The sequence below is a fragment of the Nestor notabilis genome, unplaced genomic scaffold, assembly GCF_000696875.1.
Source record: "Nestor notabilis isolate BGI_N333 unplaced genomic scaffold, ASM69687v1 scaffold6998, whole genome shotgun sequence".
In the NCBI taxonomy this organism is placed as follows: domain Eukaryota; kingdom Metazoa; phylum Chordata; class Aves; order Psittaciformes; family Psittacidae; genus Nestor; species Nestor notabilis.
In genome coordinates, this window is record NW_009938650.1 from 2817 (window position 1) to 22846 (window position 20030).

General features: G+C 45.4%; 2 protein-coding genes across 2 annotated transcripts in view; one reads left to right on the top strand and one right to left on the bottom strand.

Moving 5' to 3' along the window:
• CLNS1A (chloride channel, nucleotide-sensitive, 1A) overlaps positions 1–8211 on the top strand; it is a gene marked incomplete at its 5' end in the record, with an annotated part of 8744 nt that extends 533 nt beyond the window's left edge. Inside the window, 5 exons of the mRNA XM_010019437.1 lie at positions 2120–2233; positions 3464–3574; positions 3993–4166; positions 5482–5566; positions 8039–8211. Of these exons, the coding sequence (XP_010017739.1) occupies positions 2120–2233; positions 3464–3574; positions 3993–4166; positions 5482–5549 (467 nt within the window). The remainder of the gene's footprint in view (positions 1–2119; positions 2234–3463; positions 3575–3992; positions 4167–5481; positions 5567–8038) is intronic.
• Positions 8212–12033: 3822 nt separating this feature from the next.
• AQP11 (aquaporin 11) lies at positions 12034–19678 on the bottom strand. Its single transcript, XM_010019436.1, has 3 exons — positions 19084–19678; positions 14391–14507; positions 12034–12169 (listed from the first exon to the last, which is right to left on the bottom strand). The coding sequence occupies exons 1-3, from the start codon at positions 19676–19678 to the stop codon at positions 12117–12119; spliced, it is 765 nt and encodes a 254-aa protein (XP_010017738.1). The 3' UTR covers positions 12034–12116.
• Between the last annotated feature and the right edge of the window lie 352 nt (positions 19679–20030).

Consider the following 20030-nt stretch of genomic DNA (forward strand, 5'->3'; position numbering starts at 1 on the left):
GCTTTTTCACATTAGCCTGGAAGCTTTCACTCATAATTATCTCCCACAGCTTGCTTGAAAACCAGGCAACAGCTCATGTCAATGGATCTCTGTTGACTTCCCCCAGAACCATTGACCATTCTTGCTGAGTCCTAAAGAAAACAAACTGTCTCTTTGGTTATTTCTGTGAGGGTTTTCTATAGTTTTGATGTATATTTGGGTTTTTCCTCCTGGCAGACCTGTTAATATTTTATGTCATAAACTGCCATCTCAGTGGAAGAGTAATGAGTGGTAAATCTTGAGCAGGTCTCCTTTTCCCTTCATGCCTGGGAGTGATTGTAGTTAAAGGTTTAAATCTAGCATCTTACTGTTCTTTAAATCATCTATACACTGAAAGTTCTGCAGGGCTGAGGAGGCAGAGCTGCTTTTACACTATTAATACTCTTCATTATTTCCTCCTCTCATGTTAAGAATGTTCTCTGACAATATCACTACAAATAGAGGACTGCAACTAAGAGGACATTTATGTGTCCAACCTCTTGGTGGTTCTTCCCTGTTTTCCTTTATCTGTGTTTATTTTGAAGTAAACTGAGCTTAGTCTCAAAAAGGCTTTTGTTTTTGAGCTTTGAATTCATTCTGACCATGGTGGTTGAAAGCATGGATCTCCCGTGACAGTTCATAGCTACGAGTCCTTAACAGACTGATCTTTGAGGGTGGTTTTTGTTTGGTGAATATATGGACTCAGCCTACAGTAAATGCCCAGCAGGTAGATCTGTTTAGTTGTCAAGTCTATGATCTTAAAGGGCTTTTCCAACCGGGTTGATTCTATGATTCTACCCCTGGCCTGCAGTTCTTAACTGCTGAATCATGTAAAACCCAAACCTCTCCCCTTCTTTGGCTGCAGGAGTGTCAGTTCTTTGTTGGACAGGGACATTTAGTTCTTCCTCTGGAGGTTTGTGCTCTGTGTGTGTGCCTCAGCCTCAGCCCTGATTTAGGAAAAGGCTCTGAGAGGTTGACTTCACTGAGGACAATGAGCTGGGCTCAGCTGTGACAAGCTGAGCCTGCGGGTGGCTGTTGGAAAGGGGCTGTGTAGCTTCCTTGGAGACTTCATTTTTGGGGGCAGCTGGTTGGCAGCTTCTTGGCTTCTTCTGGGTCTTGGTGGTGCCAGTTCTGTGTGGGATAAAAGCCACTCTCAGTGGAACAGCCTTGACTGTGTTCCCCTTTTTCTGTAACACATAATTAATGCACTTCTGAGGCCGTCAGTGCAGTGTCACAGCACAGAGAGATCAGCTGCAGCCATCATTGTGGCATTGATACTTACGGAAAGTAAACCATCAAGTTGTTGCTAACTTATACCTGTAAGTAGTGCCCAGAAGCTGGGAAACAGGGAGTTGCACAGTTGGCATTGGCTCTGGGTGTATTTCCTACCTTTGACATCTTGCTGGCCTGCTATAAATACCAGGAGTCAAGTAGAGATGCTCTGTAAACCTCAGAGTGCTGCAGGAGAGGCTACGCTGGGAGCTGTTGGTTTCATGACAGGAGTGCTCAGGATCCCCCAAATTCAGGTTACTTCATAAATCTGTGTGCAGAGGATTGTGCAAGGGAATGATATAAGGAAGGTATCCTTGGATATAAGGAAGAAGTTCTTCCCTGTGAGGGTGCTGAGGCGCTGGCACAGGGTGCCCAGAGAAGCTGTGGCTGCCCCATCCCTGGCAGTGTTCAAGGCCAGGTTGGACGCAGGGGCTTGGAGCAACCTGCTCTAGTGGAAGGTGTCCCTGCCCATGGCAGGGGTTGGAGCTGGATGAGCTGTAAGGTCCCTTCAACCCAAACCAGTCTGGGATTCTCTGACAGTGAGTGGGGATTGTGGGGGTTCTGTTTTTAGTAAGGATCAGGCAGTTTTCCTGCAGTATGTGGATAATCATGTGGCCATTCCAGAAATGTAAAAGCCTATAATTATAAATGGAGAAGTTTGTGCATGAGGAGTGTTGTTGAGGTGCTGTGGGAGAACCTTGTGTGTCCACCCTGTGGGTGGGAGCGGGTTGGTTTGTGCCTCTCCCACGTTATGTCCAGGTTTCTGGTGTGATTATCCGTGTGTTCCAGAAATAAACATGTTTCTCTTAAATCTTTCCATTTCCTAAAGAGGCAGAGACAAAAGATGCTCCTGTGGCTGAAGGGGAGGAGGAGGAAGAGGACAGTGATGACGATGCTGAACCCATTGCAGAGTTCAGATTTGTACCTAGTGACAAATCAGCCTGTAAGTGAAGAGGGAAAAACTGGTTTAATGTAAGGCCTGGCTATATGTGGAAGACTGGGGTATAGAGATGTAAATTACACCATCCTGCAGTGTCCTTCTCTAATAACTTGATTTCTGTGTGCTGAAAAGAACAAAGCAAAGTGTTTTATCCTGCTTGAAGCTGGAATATGTCAAGCAGCTGCTTCTCAAGGAAGATTCCAGTGCTTAAAAATAGAGACTTTAAAGTATAAATATTTCACAACAAAGATAATCTTATCTATGTACGTTTGCAGAGAACCTGTATGGGAATCAGCTGATGAAATACAAATTCAGTGATATATGAGTCCGCAACAAGCTCATTAGAAGCATGCTAATGCCCAGATGCTCCCACTGGAAAACAGTCATGTCCCATCTGGTGTGGAGCTTACAACTGGATCCAGGATTCAAGAATCTTACATGTTAGATGTCACAGAGAATCCTGTAGTGGGTAACCACAGACTGAGTTGTCCAGAGATGGGCCTTTATCATCAAGGTCCCCAACACAAGAGGGAAGTGGAGCTGCTGGAGTGAGGCCAGAGGCGGCCCCAGAGCTGCTGCGAGGGCTGGAGCAGCTCTGCTCTGGAGCCAGGCTGAGAGAGCTGGGCTGGGGCAGCTGGAGAAGAGAAGGCTCCTCAAGGGGACACCTTAGAGCAGCTCCAGTGCCTAAAGGGGCTCCAGGAGACCTGGAGAGGGGCTTTGGACAAGGGATGTAGGGACAGGCCAAGGGGAATGGCTTGACCCTGCCAGAGGGGAGATTGAGATGAGCTCTTGGGCAGAAGCTCTTCCCTGTGAGGGTGCTGAGGCGCTGGCACAGGGTGCCCAGAGAAGCTGTGGCTGCCCCATCCCTGGCAGTGTTCAAGGCCAGGTTGGACACAGGGGCTTGGAGCAACGTGCTCTAGTGGAAGGTGTCCCTGCCCGGGGCAGGGGTTGGAACTGGATGAGCTTTAAGGTCCCTTCCAACCCAAACCACTCTGGGATTCTACAAAATAACAGGAATGTGGTGTTAAGAGGATAAAGCTCCAGGCTGGATCTGGGAAACCCGATTTGTTTCCTGCCTGGCTGCAGCTTGCGGGTTGATGTTTCAAAGACACATTCAGTGGGGGTTCTGGTAAAGGAATGTTCTTAGTCTTTTTGCTCTTTCAGTCTTTTGCCTGCTGTGGTGGATACTGATGGATAAACAAGGGAGGTTTGTGTGTGTTTGTGTCCCTGCAGTGGAAGCCATGTTTTCAGCCATGTGTGAATGCCAAGCTCTGCACCCAGACCCAGATGATGAAGATTCAGACAATGACTACGAAGGGGAGGAATACGATGTTGAGGCCCATGGTTTGTACCTGCCAGCACCTTGATACTTCCTGTCTGTCATGATTTGGTCTGTTTGGAAGTTCCTTGTTTATTGCTCCTCTTGCTGAAAGATTCTTTTGCCAGAGGCACATAAAACAACTCCAGATCTGCAGGGATTCTGTAGTTTAGCTGTCACAAATCACTGGAATTCAGCAAAAACATTGTTCTCATGCTCAAAAGCCCCAGGACACCAGTATCAGCCTTTGCTTGTTCCAGTGGATGTGTTTGCAGACGTTTGTGCTCAATTCACATCACCATATATCTTCTGTAACTGACATGAACAGCCTTTTTATCTCAGCTAGCTCATCTGAGCATAATTTGCCTGTCTTCTTGTTCCTCCTCCCCTGCTCGATGCAGATGCCTGAACTTAGGTCTGATAAACACCAACTTGTCTCCGCAGAGCTACAGCAAGGTGACATCCCCAGCTTCTACACCTACGAAGAAGGGTTGTCACATTTAACTGCAGAAGGCCAGGCCACGCTGGAGAGGTTAGAAGGCATGTTAGCCCAGTCTGTCAGCAGCCAGTACAACATGGCTGGAGTCAGAACAGAAGACTCCATAAGGGAGTTTGAAGGTAAGAAATGCTTTTGTTGTCATAGGATCACAGAATTCCAGGTTGGAAGGGACCTCAGGGATCATCTGGTCCAACCCCTCTTGGCAAAGCATGAGCTAGACTAGATGCCCAGCACCCTGTCCAGCCCAATCTTAACAATGTCCAATGCTGGGGAGTCCAACGCTTCCCTGGGGAGATTATTCCAGTGGCTGGTTGTTTTCAGTGGGAAAAAATTTTCCTCTTGTTTCCAGTTGGAATCTCCCCAGCAGTAACTGTGCCCATCGGTCCTTTCTTTTCCATGGGACTCCCTGTCAAAAGGGAGTCTCCATCTTCTTTGCAGCCACCCTTTAAATACTGGAACATGGGGATAAGGTCTCCCCACAGTCTTCTTTGCTCAGCTGCTCACTGGTCACTCCTATGGAGCTTGTGTCCCCCAGGACCTGCAGGTCCCTCTCCCCAGAGCTGCTCCAGCTGGGCAGATCCCAGCCTGTGCTGCACTCCGGGATTGGGTTTTCCCAGGGGCAAGACCTGACACTTGTCCTTGTTGAGCTCCATCAGGTTCTAGCCATCCCACTCTTCAGCCTGTCCAGGTCACCCTGCAGGGTGGCTCCCCCTTCCCAAGTGTCCGTTTCCCCACTCAGTTTGGTATCCTTGGCAAACTTCATCAGGGAACACTTGATCCCATCACCCAGATCACTTATGAAGACGTTCAACAGTGTTGGGGCCCAATACCAGTCCGTGGGGGACACCACCAGTGACATGTCCCTGCTGTTCACCATCAGTCTTGGGGTGCAGCCTGTAAGCCAGTTCCCACCCACCAGTTGGGCCACTTGTCCAACTGTAACACCTCAGTTTCTTTAGGAGGAGGCTGTAGGAAACCATATCCTTGCAGAAATCAGGCAGACAAGGTCCACCACTCGCCCTGCATCAACTGTCATAGATGGCCATCAGGTTTGTCAGGAAAGACAAACTAAAGCTGGTGTGAGAGCAGTGATTCTGCAGTCTGGTTCCTGTTAGAGCACAATTAAAGCTGTTAGAAGGAATCTTGTAGCCATTTGCTCCACTAAAGCTTCATTTAAAAATGAAACCGTTTAACTCTGGTATTTAAGTCAATTTTAACAAGATGGGGTGAGATGAGGTGGTGGGAAGCAGCGATGGCTTTAAGTGACCGACTGATGGAGCTGGAACAAGCCCACCAACCTGGGGGCACATCAGTATCTCCTTGGAGCCTTGCAGAGGTTCCTGGCCATCTCCTGTCAGCAGAGGGCTCCCTTTGCTGTGACAGCATCACCCGCGTGTCTGCGGTGTTGTGTAGCGTTGCCTGTTCTGTTTTCAGATGGGATGGAGGTGGACATAGCACCGGTAGTTGCGGGGCAGTTTGAAGATGCAGAAGTCGATCACTGAGGAGGCCACACGCTGCTGTAAGTTCTGGTTTCCAGCCCTTTTCATGCCTGCAGAGCCTTCTGTCTCTGGTGTGCGTAATGCACGTGATCCCCGATCTCCTGCAAGGAAGTATCTTGTGATATTGGGATGATGATGACTTGGAGGAGGAGAAGGTAGCTGTAGTTAGTGCAGATGTGGAAAGATGTCCAGTGATCTGTCCAAAATTGCCTGTTGGTATAAACCGTCACCCTGCACAGAGGTGCCTGTCTGGAAGTTCAGCCCTTCAGTAGATTAAACTGTCCCATCTCAGAGGCTCTGAGATGCTGGAGCTGTTGCTTGGAAGTTATGTCCTTAGTGTGTTAAGTCACCCTCAGTGTGCAGGATTTCTCAGGCCTTCCAAGGGGGTAGAACATTTCAAGTGCTGTGAGTCCATCTCTTCCTTCAGTGCAAGCAGAGCAGGAACAGTTCCTGCTAAAGCTACTGAGCAATCTGGATGGGGTGGTTGTTAAAGGACAACAGCCTGCTTAGGTGGTTGTGTCCTCCTGCCCACCATCACCTGCACTGCTTTTCTCTCGGTGGCATTACAAGATGTGCCATGTTTCCTCGCTGCTGCTGGGTGGGAGAGGAAGAGCAGCTCATTCTGCACTGTGTGGAGATACACAGAGTGGGGTTGTGGTTCCAGCCCTGCCGCAGCAGTGCTCACTAGTACAGTGTTTGCCTGTGCTGCTGAAGCAGTGGTGTGTTGTCCCAGTTCTGCAGCTCTCAGAAGTGAGACTGCCAGATCTTGCCTTGAGCACAGAACCACTTGGAATGCTGGGACCACTTGGAATGCTTGGGACCACTTGGAATGCTGGAGAAAACAGTTGTGGGGCAGCAGCCAAAAGCTCAGGGGAGGAAAAAAGAAAGGGCAGGGGAGGGAAGGGCCACACATAGGAAGGCAACACACTGATATGGGACAGAAGGAATTGGTTTGGGATTACAGTGTCACTGGGAGAGAGGCTGCAGCCCCAAGAAAGGCTGTTGTGCACATCTGCTTCCCTCCTCTGCTCCTTTGCCTTTGCTGTTAATACTCCTGCAGTAAGTCTGTGAGTAGCTCTGTGCTCACTTACTGATCTCAACCACTGCCACAGGTCCTAAGTTAGTATTTATTGTCGGGTGTAGGAGCTCAAACCTTTCCCAGCCTGGGAAAGACTTTGCACTACAGAGAGTTCTTCCAATAAAAGTCAAGATACTGGTTGCCCCACAGGACTTACTTGATAAAGGAAAACTCTTCAGCTGTAGATGAAGAGCCTCTTAGTGAATGGGGAGCTTGGCTCTGATGATTCCATCTCCAAGATGATTTTGGTCTGTGGTTTATAAAAAAAAACCCCGAACAGATAATTGTGCTGTTGAAAATTCAAATTTGCATGATTTGAACACTTGAGCAGGGTTAAGGAGAGTTAGTGGCTGGTGGCAGATCTCTAAGGAGCCTGGAAGTGCTGGTGGAAATGACTGATGTCCTAGCAAAGCACCAAATACACCCTGTCAGAAGTTGTTTTGGGCAGAGGAATTCTTCCTGCTGCTTAATCTGTGCCTTCCATGGTGCTGCAGGTGGCTGTGGGGGATTAATGCTGTGAGAGCTGACTGGATAGGGAATCTGCTGCCCTGCTTGTCCTTGTCCTTTCGGGTCAGTGCTGAGGAGCTGGTCCCTGCCAGGGCACATCAAATGACCTGCATGTGCAGTGGTGTTGCTCCACTCCAGGTAGCAGCTCAGGAGCTGTGGGTGTGATGGGCCTTTCTGAACCAGCCTGAGTGCATTTATGATGTTTTTTTAAGTAAGTTCAGAAATCTGGGATGTACAGCACCAATGAACAACTGAAGGTGCCAGCTGGCAAGAACAGCTCTTGGAGGCCTGTGCTCACAACTTTGAGCATGAGGGCAGCTTGATTCTACACCCTGAAAATAGGGGTAGAGAGGGAGCATGCTCTGATCTTAGTACTGAATCACTGGTGTAATCTCCTCTGTGGAGCAGCTCGGCCCTTTTAACCTTCTGAACCACAGAACCAACCTGCAAGAACACGTTGTTGTGATCCTTTAGGGAGCAGAACACTGCTCTGCTGCTGAAGTGATGCCTTTGTGGGATGCTCAATGGTGCATGTTGCTGCTCATTACCCAAATGAGATGTGACAGTTGCCCACCAGAGCTCCTGGAGACTTGCTGCTGGTTCACGTGGGATGCTTCCACTGGTGTTTAATGAGCAGTTTTGTGTCTGTCACATCACGAGTTGCAGTTTGTTGTTCTGGAGTGACCTGTGTGTGTGGGGGGGTCTGCCAGGGCATGGCCATGCAGCAGCTTGTCCTTAGCTGACCTGAGCTTAGAGCTGCTGCCAAAGATGCTGAGCCTGTGTGAAAACCAGTGGGTTTGCAGTGAAGTGCTGTCCCCTGTAGCTGCAAACAATGATTAACTGTGACTTTGTAAAGATAAATAACCTTTATTTTAATCATGTAAACTTGGTGTCTTGTATCTTTCAGATTCCTCTTGTGGCACTTGCAGAATAAGCTGTAAAACTGAAGGCATGGCAGTGACTATCAGGAGTTAACCTTTCTTTTAATGACCTATGCTTAAGACATCTAAGGTCTAAAAATGCTTTTATAGATGTTTAAACCAGGGTTTGACATTTGTGACCACTATGGGGTTATTTAAACAACCAGAACCAACCAACCAACCCAGTAAAACCTCTTTGCATCTAACACTTGAATGGGGCTAATCAGGGGGCATTCAAAGAAGCCTTTGCAGGAGTTCTGGGACTTGAGAAATCCAACTGTAAGTAGAACAATTTTAGATTGTCCTGGAATTCCCCATATTTTTGTACCTGTTCATTGAGGTGGGGAAAATGGGACTAAAAATGTTACAAAGCTGGACTAAAAGGACATAGGGTCAGCCTGGGATTGAAAGCAAAGCTACATGTAACGCCCCTCAAGTGACTGGGGTCAGTTCAGTGCTGTCCCTTTCATGTCTCTGAGAGCAGAGTTTGGGTGGGAGAGGAGATGGACTGAAGTGTGTAAAGTCCTGAAAGAGGGAACTGTTTTGTGTCTTTGTATCACATGTTAACAATGTTGTGAAATAAAACTAAGATGTTTTTTGTATCTCACAACCAACTCGGGGCTGCAGCTCTCAGTCCTTTCCTTCAGTGAGCAACTGGTGACCCTTAGCTGATATCCCTTGGGATTGGCACATTCTTCTAGAGCACAAAGTCCAGTGAAGCCATTTCCTGGGTCACCTGCATGCGAGAACAAAAGGGCAGAACATATTCAGAAGGCCCCTGTAATACAGAATTAGTCTGTCACATCCCAAACTTGGGAACCCAGCTTTAGATGACCAGTGTTCAAATGAAAGTCTGACACTGAAGTTTTTCTTTACCTTCATGTGATTTGAAGTTGACTTGTGAACTGTTTGCAGTAGTAGCATGTTGGTAGATGAGCAGTTTTCTTTACCAGCCCTACACTCTTGTAGTCATTTTGAATGGTCCTGCCCTGCTCAGCATCTTGGGACATGGTTTGGTTTCAAGGTATGGGAAAATTATAACCACCCTTGATGAATATTCATTAGGAATTGCAGCCAAATTAGTGATGATTTAATAGTGTTGTCAACTTGACATTGCTGAATACACTGGGTATTTAGTGTTATCCAAGACATTCTAGAAGAATGTCTTCTCTAGCCCCTTTATATACATAAATTGGAATCACAGAATGGTTTGTGTTGAAGGGACCTTAAAGCTCATCCAGGTCCAACCCCTGCCACGGGCAGGGACACCTTCCACTAGAGCAGGTTGCTCCAAGCCCCTGTGTCCAACCTGGCCTTGAACACTGCCAGGGATGGGGCAGCCACAGCTCCTCTGGGCACCCTGTGCCAGCGCCTCAGCACCCTCACAGGGAAGAGCTTCTGCCTCAGAGCTCATCTCAGTCTCCCTTCTGGCAGGTTCAAGCCATTCCCCTTGGCCTGTCCCTACATCCCTTGGCCAAAGCCCCTCTCCAGGTCTCCTGGAGCCCCTTTAGGCCCTGGAGCTGCTCTAAGGTGTCCCCTTGAGGAGCCTTCTCTTCTCCAGCTGCCCCAGCCCAGCTCTCTCAGCCTGGCTCCAGAGCAGAGCTGCTCCAGCCCTCGCAGCAGCTCCAGGGCCTCCTCTGGCCTCGCTCCAGCAGCTCCATGTCCCTCTTGTGCTGTTCCCCAGAGCTGGATCAGGGCTGCAGGGGGGGTCTCCCCAGAGCACAGCAGAGGGGCAGGATCCCCTCCCTGAGCTGCTGCTCACGCTCTGGGGGTGCACCCAGCACACGGGGGGGTTCTGGGCTCAAGCGCTCACTGAAGCTGGGTCATGGGGAGCTTCTCCTCACCTAACACCCAAGTCGTTCTCAGGGCTGTTCTCAATCTGACCCCTGTGCTCTATGGGCTTTGCTTTCATACGCTGTTGTCAACGACGTGGAAGCTGGGCCTCTAATCCAATAAATTCTGGCTGCCTGGGGGTTTGTATCTCTACTTTCTCTTTTCCCTGCCTGCTTTTATGCTTCATGACCTTTATTCTTGAGGCCTTTACCCTGTGGGCCTCACAGGCTCAAAGGAGACATGCAAATCAGTTCACTATGTCAGGCCTATTTGTGTAAGAATGAGCTTAATAACTGAGCTTGAGTAAGGCAGTGAAGACAAAGCCCCAGGGAGGGGGAAAAATAATCTACAATATATGGATCACCTTAAAATAGGTAAAAAAGCAGCAAAGCCAGAGAGTGGGAGGTAGAATCTTCCCAAAGCAGCTGTTTAGAAGCAGTGGATGGTAAAAGGATGTGTTTTTCAGAGGTCTCATGCACTGGAGTTCTGTTCTAGCCCCGAGTTACAAAGAGGCAGATGAATGTAAAACCAGCTGAAGGATTGTGTCTGATCATGCTCACAGTGTGGTGTGCATAGACCCTGCTGTGAGTTTTACTAAAGATAGGTAAGTCTCCTTTAGTAAGCTTACTCATACTAGTACCCAAGAGCTGCTGACTGATCAACCAGCAACAAAGAGGCAGATGAATGTAAAACCAGCTGAAGGATTGTGTCTGATCATGCTCACAGTGTGGTGTGCATAGACCCTGCTGTGAGGAGTTTTACTAAAGGTAAGTAAGTCTCCTTTAGTAAGCTTACTCACACTAGTACCCAAGAGCTGCTGACTGATCAACCAGCAGTTCTAGTTCTCAGTTTATCAGCAGCCTGCTTTTAGTTTAATGACTGAATACAGGGTTGTGGGTTAAGACTCTTATATGAAACCCATGTTCCAACAGCTGATTTTGCAATGTAACCTTAGAGGTACCTTGGAAAATTAAGATTTTATTGCCACAAGTAAGAAATGACATGAGAGTATTTACTTCCCAAACTTGCAGAAAAGGCAGCTGCCAGCAGCAGCTGGTCAAGACTTGGGTCATCATTTGATTGTAGAAAATGCAACAAAATGTGTCTGATTCCATTCCTTTTTCTGAGGATCTGGTCTGCTACTGGTGGTATCTTTGTAGAACTGGTTAACCATCTCCCCTGTAACACCTACTAACTATAAAGTGAAGTCTTCAATTTAAAAACTATTGGCATATTTAAGAATTAAGATGCAGATCTAGCATCTTGTGCTAGAAACAACTTCAGAGGATGGTACCTCTCTGGTGTTCTCCTCAGTGGAGGGTATAAAGGGCATGTTTGTGGCAGTTTGTGTATGAGGCTCTTTCATTTATTCTCCTATATTGCAAATTCATTTATTAAAAGAAAGTATCTGGTAAGAGTTACATAAAATCAAGTTCCACATGATTCATCCTTATGTACTGTGTCTATTTTACTGTGTGAAGAGGCAGCAGTGATCTCAGGTGAAGTCGTTTTGGGGTTTTTTTGCCTCAAATGCCCTTTTATATGTGTGACTACAGACTTTTATGCACTTTTATTACTGCTTTTTCCAACCAAGATAAACATTCAATCAATTGCAGTGGGATGGGATGTGGCAGAGCCTTCCCAAAGGAAGTGAGGAGTTACTTACCTGCACTCAGGTATTAGTAAAACAATGCTGGTCCTACAGACTGTTAATTTTGGTGTAAGGTGTCTCTAGAATAGAGCTGTGGAGCCTCTTCTAGGGAGCAGTGTAGCCTTTCTTTCTCTCCTGTGTTGCAAGGAGGAGTATGAGGAGGTCAATAGAAGAATGGAATCTTCAGCTCCTTTTTTTAGGCAGGTGCCTTCTATGGGAAGAAATCCAACCCAGTCATTACAAGGACTGAGTATGTCTCTAAAATGAGCTTTGCAAACTGTTGTAATAAAGGTCAGCAAATGGCACTTCCGGCTAAAGTGACAAAGTTGCAGTGTTTTAACTGTCCTTCACATTCCTATGGTTGAACTGGAAATGGTGGCAGGTATCTCAAGATCCCAGTGTGCTATTACTAAAGAAGTGTTTGAATACAAAGTTGGAAGTCAAAGATTTCAAACATGAAGTCTGGAAATACAACTGAAACGTGGTGTGGAAGTTGAGGTCAGCACTTTTCTGACAGCTTCACATCTGCAGATGTTGAAGGTATATTTCAATGTCACTGCTTGATGTCAGGATTTGATGGCTCAGGAGATCCGGGGAAGGATTTCACCCCATATAAAAGCCACAAGTATTGTACCTGAAAGAGAGAAGTCACAGGAAGGGCCTTTATTTCACTGTACTTGAGGAGGACGCAGTTCTGGTATTGAAAATAAATATTCAAGTAGTTGAGTGTCGGCAGGGATGGAAGAACAGAGTTTTCTGTCAAAAAGGGCTAGAGGCAGTTGGTACTGTTTGCAAACACCATCTGTTTCCACCAAGAAACCTTATGAGTGATCCTTATCAATTAATAACCTTAGTTTTCTTTGTTCTAATTCTAACCTGTGTGAGCCAAGCTAATGTCTGACCAGGTGACTCCAACACATGCACCTTCTGGTTGCTGTGTCAGGCCTCCTTTCTTTGTAGCTGGATGTATAAATGACTGAACCAGCAGCTAAGCTCTGTTCCTCAGCTGACTGGGTAAGGATGAGTGTGTAAGCAGTATCTGTTTTGGTAACCACACTGGTTTTAGGTGATGTAAAGAGGTACAGGACAGTGGGTTGGGCTTTTTAGGGGGGGTTGTTGAAGATTGCTCTACTTTAGGGTTTATTTTGAAGATGAAAAGTGTCAGAGATTGTAGGTTCTTCATGAGAATCATAGAATAGCTCAAGCTGGAAAGGACCCAGAAGGATCACGGAGTCCAAAGAAAGGCACCTGACTACAGTTTAAGACCTTTTTTTGTCTCCTGTTAAAAAATGAGCTACCAACTGGAAGAGCCCACAGGCTTGTATCTTACTCATCAGTAGCTTACTCTATGTTCATATCCTGTTTGGGTATCTAATATATCAAAATGATATTAAAGTGAATTTTAGTTAGCCTGAAACTTCCATCTCCATTTTCGACTGAGTCAATGCAAGTGGAACATGCACAGATGTAAACTCAAACAAGAAGTTCTTTGTTTTAACTGGTGCCCTTTGAGATGTTTCCTGTTTATGTTTCATGCTCTGTTGTACCTTCCTCACTGTTGTACCTCCTAATAGGATTAACAATCACGGAAGAACTCGGGATTAGCAGACAGTTTCTTTATATACCCTCTACACAGCAAGCTCAAGAGGGACTAACTGTGAACAACCAACAGCGTGGAGCAGTTTCGTCTGCACACAACTCAAAATCAACAGCTTCCAAATTAAAACTGTAATTTAAGTTAGAAAAAAATCTAGTTATTAATATTCCTTATTCCTGAACTAAGAACAGATTGTTTCCAACAGTGACTGGCGGAAGAACACAGAATGGCAACTGCAAAGTTTAGACACTGTGGAGATAAAAATGTGATTTGGTATTGTAATAGTAGAATAGATAATTGAGAAAGCTCATTTTAAGCACTTGTCCTAAAACGTGGGGTTTTTTAATTAAGCATCACTGTGTTCTTGTATAGTGTCAAAAAGCAAGACAAACTGTGTGCTAACCGGTATGTTTCTCTTTTTGAACTTAATCAGGCTAATATTCACTTTCAGGTGACCTCTTCTCCTTTTTAATACTCTGCTGGAATCTAGAAGTGGGTCCTTGGTCAGTGAGATCATTTGCAATGTCCCTCAAGCAGGCTAAACCGCAAGACCAAGGTGTAAAGTCCCAAACAATAGGCAGCTCTGAAAGCCACCAGAGTAAACAGCTGGTGGTTTATAACTAACCAGTTAAACCAAACCAAACAGCTAAACATTAGCCTTAGAACTGTGCTGGTGTGGTTGGTAGGTACATTTTCTGGCTCAAAGTATCCCAGAAATACTTAAGACTTTGAACAGGGTTGGAAAAGACCTTTAAGATCATCAAGTCCAACCATTCCCCAGCACTGCCAATGCCACCACTAACCCATGGCACCAAGGGCTTCGTCTACACACGACATCTAAACTAAACAATTATTTAACCTAATATGGTTGTTTCCTAAAATGAACTTATTGAAAGAGCAGATATAATTTTGTGAATGAAACTGATGTTTAAAACTCAGATGCTTGATTCACAAACAGAACACTACAGGTGCTCCACACAGGGCATTAAAGAGGCTTAAAATCCACAGCTTACACATGCAGAGTGAAACCATGACTGTGAATGACTTCTACACGTATGCCTCCCATGGCAGGGGGGTTGGAACTGGATGATCTTAAGGTCCTTCCAACCCAAACCAGTCTGTGATTCTATATTCTATGTTATAACTGACTGTGTTCTGGATTTCATTAAAGCAGACTATCAAATGAAGAACCAGTTCCTGATTTCTGAACCAGGTACTAAATAAAACTTCCTCAAATAACAAAGTATGAAGAACTTACCCAAGGATGGTGCTACCCAATATACTAGTGAGTAACTCAGAAATTTCTCATAGAAACAGTGTGGATGTAATGAAAAAGCCAATGCTGGGTTAAATATTGCTCCTGTGAGATTTCCACCTGCAATAAAATGCAAACAGTGCGAAATCAAATCTAAGTATTTATTCTAAATTAATACTGAAATGCACATACACAATACTAAAATCAATGTACACCCTGCAATAAAATGAATTAGCAGAAAGCATTTGAACAGATAAACTCTCCTGAGTTACTCACCTGATGACAGGGTTAAGAGTTTTAACTGTTTTCTGAAATACAAGTGTAAACTGTAACTTCCTTTATCTCTTCCTACCAAATATTCTTTAAAGAGATGGGTTTGGCTCATGTTGAATGTTTCAGCTGATAAGTTTTTTTACTTAAAGTCTGTACCACACTTTTAGAAGAGAAGGGGGAATGGCTTTAACCTGCCAGAGGGGAGACTGAGATGAGCTCTTAGGCAGAAGTAGATTTAGATGTAAAGGAAGTTGCCTAAACATTCTCTAAATAACTAGATCCAAGCACATCACATTATGGGGACTGAACTGTAATTACACAGCAGATGAACCTGCAGGTGGTTTAATTCTGACATACGATATTCCTCTCATCACAGGCTTGCAGAAAAAGCACTACTCACAGTAAAATCATCTATATTTCTGTACTACTAGTTACTAACCACCCCATACTTGTTTTATCTGCTAATCTAATCCCATAAAATATAATTGTGTTGATTTAGTTTCTTAAAGGTTCTTGATTTTTCCCAAATAAGCGTTGAACTCCCCTGTGTACGAAATACCACACTCTGTAACCCCCATTTGTATGAGCATCATTTATGAGAAGGTTTAGTAAGCTCTTTGCCATTTTCTGGTCTATTTCTCTTTCTCTATTCTCCTCCTGATTTCTTTTACTGTTATTCCTGTTCAGGAAGGTTTTAATCTTTGTTGATCTACTCAATTTACTCTGGTTTTACAGGTGTTCTCCAGAGCAACTCAGATTCACTGGGCACATTTAGTCTGTTATTGTGCACTCTGACACATGGACAACTTCCATGGTTGCCAGGGAGGCCACCTACAGTCATTTCATCTCTGTATGAATTCACTGCTTCTGCTTTTAGATCCACAAACATACATTTAAGAGTAGAATTTCACTCTCGGGATGCAGCTGCTGTTTCTGAACATTGAACAGAGGTTTAGCTGCTGTATTTCTTCAATATTCATTACTAGTAACTACTGGAATATCAACCATTGTATAATCTTATTTAAAAATGCTTATTTAGACATCTCAGTCTGTGCACCAGAAGGATTTTATGGCCAAAGAAATGTAACATCTATGTTGCTGTACACAGAAAAGCTTAAAAAGGTGAAGTAATGAGTGTTCCACACACGCGCGAGTCATTTTAACGCTTGAAATTACTAAGGGCAAACCCAAAATTAGGAAGAAACTTGGAATTAAGTATATATATGTATTTTTTACTGTGATATTTTAGGCTCAGAAGGATTTAACCGATTTCATACAAGTCTGACTTCATTGTAAAACTGCCTGCAAAGGAAAAAGCCCTCAAAAAGGTGTATTTTTACTCTTCCCCTCATTAAATCTTTTCCCAAAGGAAATACCCAAAGATATTCTTTAGCAACACGTATATAGTGTGCATCCTTAGCTTCTGAATCACTCACTTCATATGCAAAGACATAATGTTCTCTCTTCCCTTCTATTTTGGAGAAGAAACAGCCAATGCAGAAATGGAACTTTTCTGCACAGTTTGTGCTGTAAAAATTTGGTTTGTGTTAAGACTAAATGTTAAAAGAAAAAATCAGATTATTTTTAACTATGGAAAAAGTAGAAGAAAAACTAAAGGAACAGCTTGAAATTTTGCAGCTCCCGTATAATCTGACATTATTTGTTGCATACTGAAGTACCTGTAATGGGCTACACACAACAGTGACCCATCAACACTTACTTGTTCCAACACCTTACTCAGTCACCATGTAAATGTAATTTAATGGTTTTGAGCCCTGCATGTGTATCAATACATTTGGACTGAGATAAGCCACAGGGATATGGGTATCCTTCAAAGTAACACCCAAACCAAATTGGAATTGGAGATACTCCCTCTTACAGTCCTCTTTTAGACAGCAATTCTTCCCCTTACAGCTTTCAAACCCATTGTAGAACATAATTCATGGAATGAAATGTGATATATTATGTATGAGGTGTATTTTCTAACGTTTCTGGTTCATTCATAACTAACAAGCACAGGTCCTGAAGGCACAATTGATGTGGTTTTTAGAATCAGAGCGTAAAACCAAACCAGTATGGTTTTATATTGTAGATTTCAGGAGAGAGGAGGGTATTCTGGGGAATGTTTCTGTGTGGATGTGGGCAAAGGGGAAGAGGCAGCAAGAAAGGTTTGAGAACCACTTAGGTATCCTGCCTATAGCTACCTAACCTTCCAATGCAAAACAGATCTGTTACACTGCAAGCTTGTGACCTTGTCACAGGAAGAAATTCATAGCAGGAGCATTTTCCCACGTTAGTTATATAATAGCTCTATGATAAGAATCTCTGATTTTATGCCTTCCTCTACTTTAAGAGGCTTCAATCAACATCTTAGGAGTGAAGAGGAAACACCCATGTTCATGCCTACTGCAGGGGGAGGACAGCACTTTTCACCTTTCCTTTTGAAGCTGAGTGTACAGCAAAGATGGCAAATCTTAGGAAGCCTCGAGCAGAGTGAACAAGAAAGAATGAGACTCAAAAGAAGAGTGGCCAGCAGGTCAGGGAGGGGAGGAAGCTCTTTACTGTGAGGGTGCTGAGGCGCTGGCACAGGGTGCCCAGAGAAGCTGTGGCTGCCCCATCCCTGGCAGTGTTCAAGGCCAGGTTGGACACAGGGGCTTGGAGCAACCTGCTCTAGTGGAAGATGTCCCTGCCCGGGGCAGGGGTTGGAGCTGGATGAGCTTTAAGGTCCCTTCAACACAAACCATTCTATGATTCCACTGAATATGGGATAATACTAGCTTCAGGATCTGCTCTCTGGAATGCATATGCATTTTTATAGTAGACTTACGTCTAGATTAAAAGAAATGGAAAGAAAACTGTCCAGGTAGCTCAGGGTGTTCTGTACACAATACAGACAAACTGTGCATGTTAAAGAGGACACAGGAAGTCTGATGATTCCTAGAAGTACACGGGGATCGACTGCACTGGACAGTTGTAGCAAGTCCAAGTTTATGACTTGGAAAAGGTCTGAGGCCAGCCTGGCCCATGACAAAGGACGTGAATCCTTTGTATGAACTAGTGAAGAGGAAGGCAACATGACATATTATTTTATGTGACTATTTGCTAAGTAAGAAAAGAATGTTAAGAACCAGGAATCCACCTTTTCATCCTTGTAGAAGAGGGAGGATAACCTTCAGCTACACTTGATGAGGAATTCAGAAATATATTTGATGTGCTAAAATGCACTGACACCCTCCCTATGCTTTCAAAATTAATGTTAGAAAGTAGTTCAAATTGCCAAGTTAATGCTTAAAATTCTCTGTGGGCTTCTTTTAATCTTGCAGGTATTGGCTAATTTCAGGTTAATGGAATGAGTAAAGGTTTTTCCATTAATAACATCTGAAAATTCACCTGTATTTTATTTTATTCTACTATAGGCTATTATGTTTGATAGCATAATACAGTTAAACCTTTTACACAAGATGTCAGGGACATCCCAGATTTTTGCTGGTAAGAGAGTGATTTCCCTGTCTCATAACCAGATTTGATCATTTCCTAGATGACTTTGATGTGGGGGCTGTAGCACAAGGAGCTCTATAACCATCTCTCTCTCACCTCCCTGTATCCCAAACTACAGAATCCCCTTCCCAGTACAACCCTGCAGGGTGACAAGTGACACAACTCTGGTACTTCACTGGGGGCAACAGGGAGCATCACCTGCAGAAAGAAGTTCAGACTGACTCCCCCCACCTCTTCCCACCGCTCCAGGGAAGCTGCCCAGGTGACAGTTTCCCTGCTCTGGGAAGCATGAGGTGACAACCAGGCAGAGGCAAGGACATGAACACACAGTGCACTAGAGACACAAGGCTGTCATCAGTGCCACGATACAACAGACCCCTTTTTGTACACTTGGTTTCATGAGGTATTTTATCATTTCTGCATGGATACTACAAATAACCACTTCTGCTTTAAGGATTTAACACAGTTAAACTGCACTGATATGAATTATGCATTATTTAAATGCCATATCACCAGCCTGTACCCTGCTGTTGCACAATCAGTGGTGTTTTCCTTTCGCAATGCTGCTTCGAAATCAGAGCACACTGTATGAAATCTCTCACGTTGTATCAAGTTGGGTTATGAAACGGGCCTTCACTGAGATATTTTAACAGTGTTCTGTGAAAATCTTCACCAGATTGACTTGCGGATTTGACAGTGTTTTAAATTCAAAACTCATTTCATTCTTAGCCCCCCACCTGCCTGGAATCTAAATCAGGCAAACTTTACACAAACTCCAAATGAACTCTGCATATGTTGGACCAAAGAATCTGCTCGATGCACTTTTTGTAACGTAAGAACAGGAATTTTACATCTTAACACTTTTAAGTAAACCAAAACCCCCTTTTGTTACAACTTCATTGCAGGAACAAAGAAAAAGACTAACCTGCATACACGAGCAGGGTGATGAGAAGAGATATCAGATGCACTCTGTACTTGGGATTAACTCTTTCCACTCGCAGGAAGGTCAGCTGGAAAACGGCAGAAAAGAGCAGTTCTATGCAGAACGCCTGCATCACCGTAGTCTGCATGGGGCTGCTGCAGCCCTGTGAGGGTGCTCCAAAATGGGTCTCTGCTATCCCCAGGCTCCAGATACAATGCATAAACACCCTGGCAACCACTGCAGCCACGAACTGAGCGGCGATCTTGAGTCCACCGGTCTTGAGCGATACCCCCCCGCTCCACACGGACTGCAAAGTGCCGCAGGGATTGCATGTGCTGCCGCTCAGAGTCAGGCCGTGCAGGACCGTGAAACCATAGGTGAGACTGAGGGCGACGTGAGGCTTCGGCTCCACGTTGCCGAGCAGGCAGAGCTCGTTGGTGCAGGCACAGATCTGGAAGGTGCTCAGCATCTCCATGAGGAAAGTGAAAAGGCGGTGGTCCAAGTACAGCCGGCGGCGGATGAGCTTCTTGCACAGCCCCACGGCCACCACGATGCTGGTCATGAACAGGAGCGAGATCTCAGCCCCACCGCCAGCCATGGCGAGAGGCTGACAGGACAGAGGAGTTCACTCCGGTCCAGCCCCACCACCTATGGAGAGGAAGAAAGGAGGAGGAGGAAGGAGAAAGGCCCAACCCTTTTCCTCGGAGGCCGGGGCCAGCTTCTGTCCCCACCTGCTTGGAGCCTGCAGGTGCCTGACTCACCCTCCGCTTGACGGGAGCAAAGGGCAGGGAGCCCGGCTGGATGGGGGTGAGGGCAGGGGGATCCCTGTCCCCTCCTGGGAAGGGGTTGGGAGAAGGAAGGTCTCTCCCTGCGGTGTTAAAGGAGCAGGGGGCGGGAAGAAGGGGGCTCCGCTCTCCGTCAGCGGTGGGGCGCTGAGCTCCCCTCAGCCA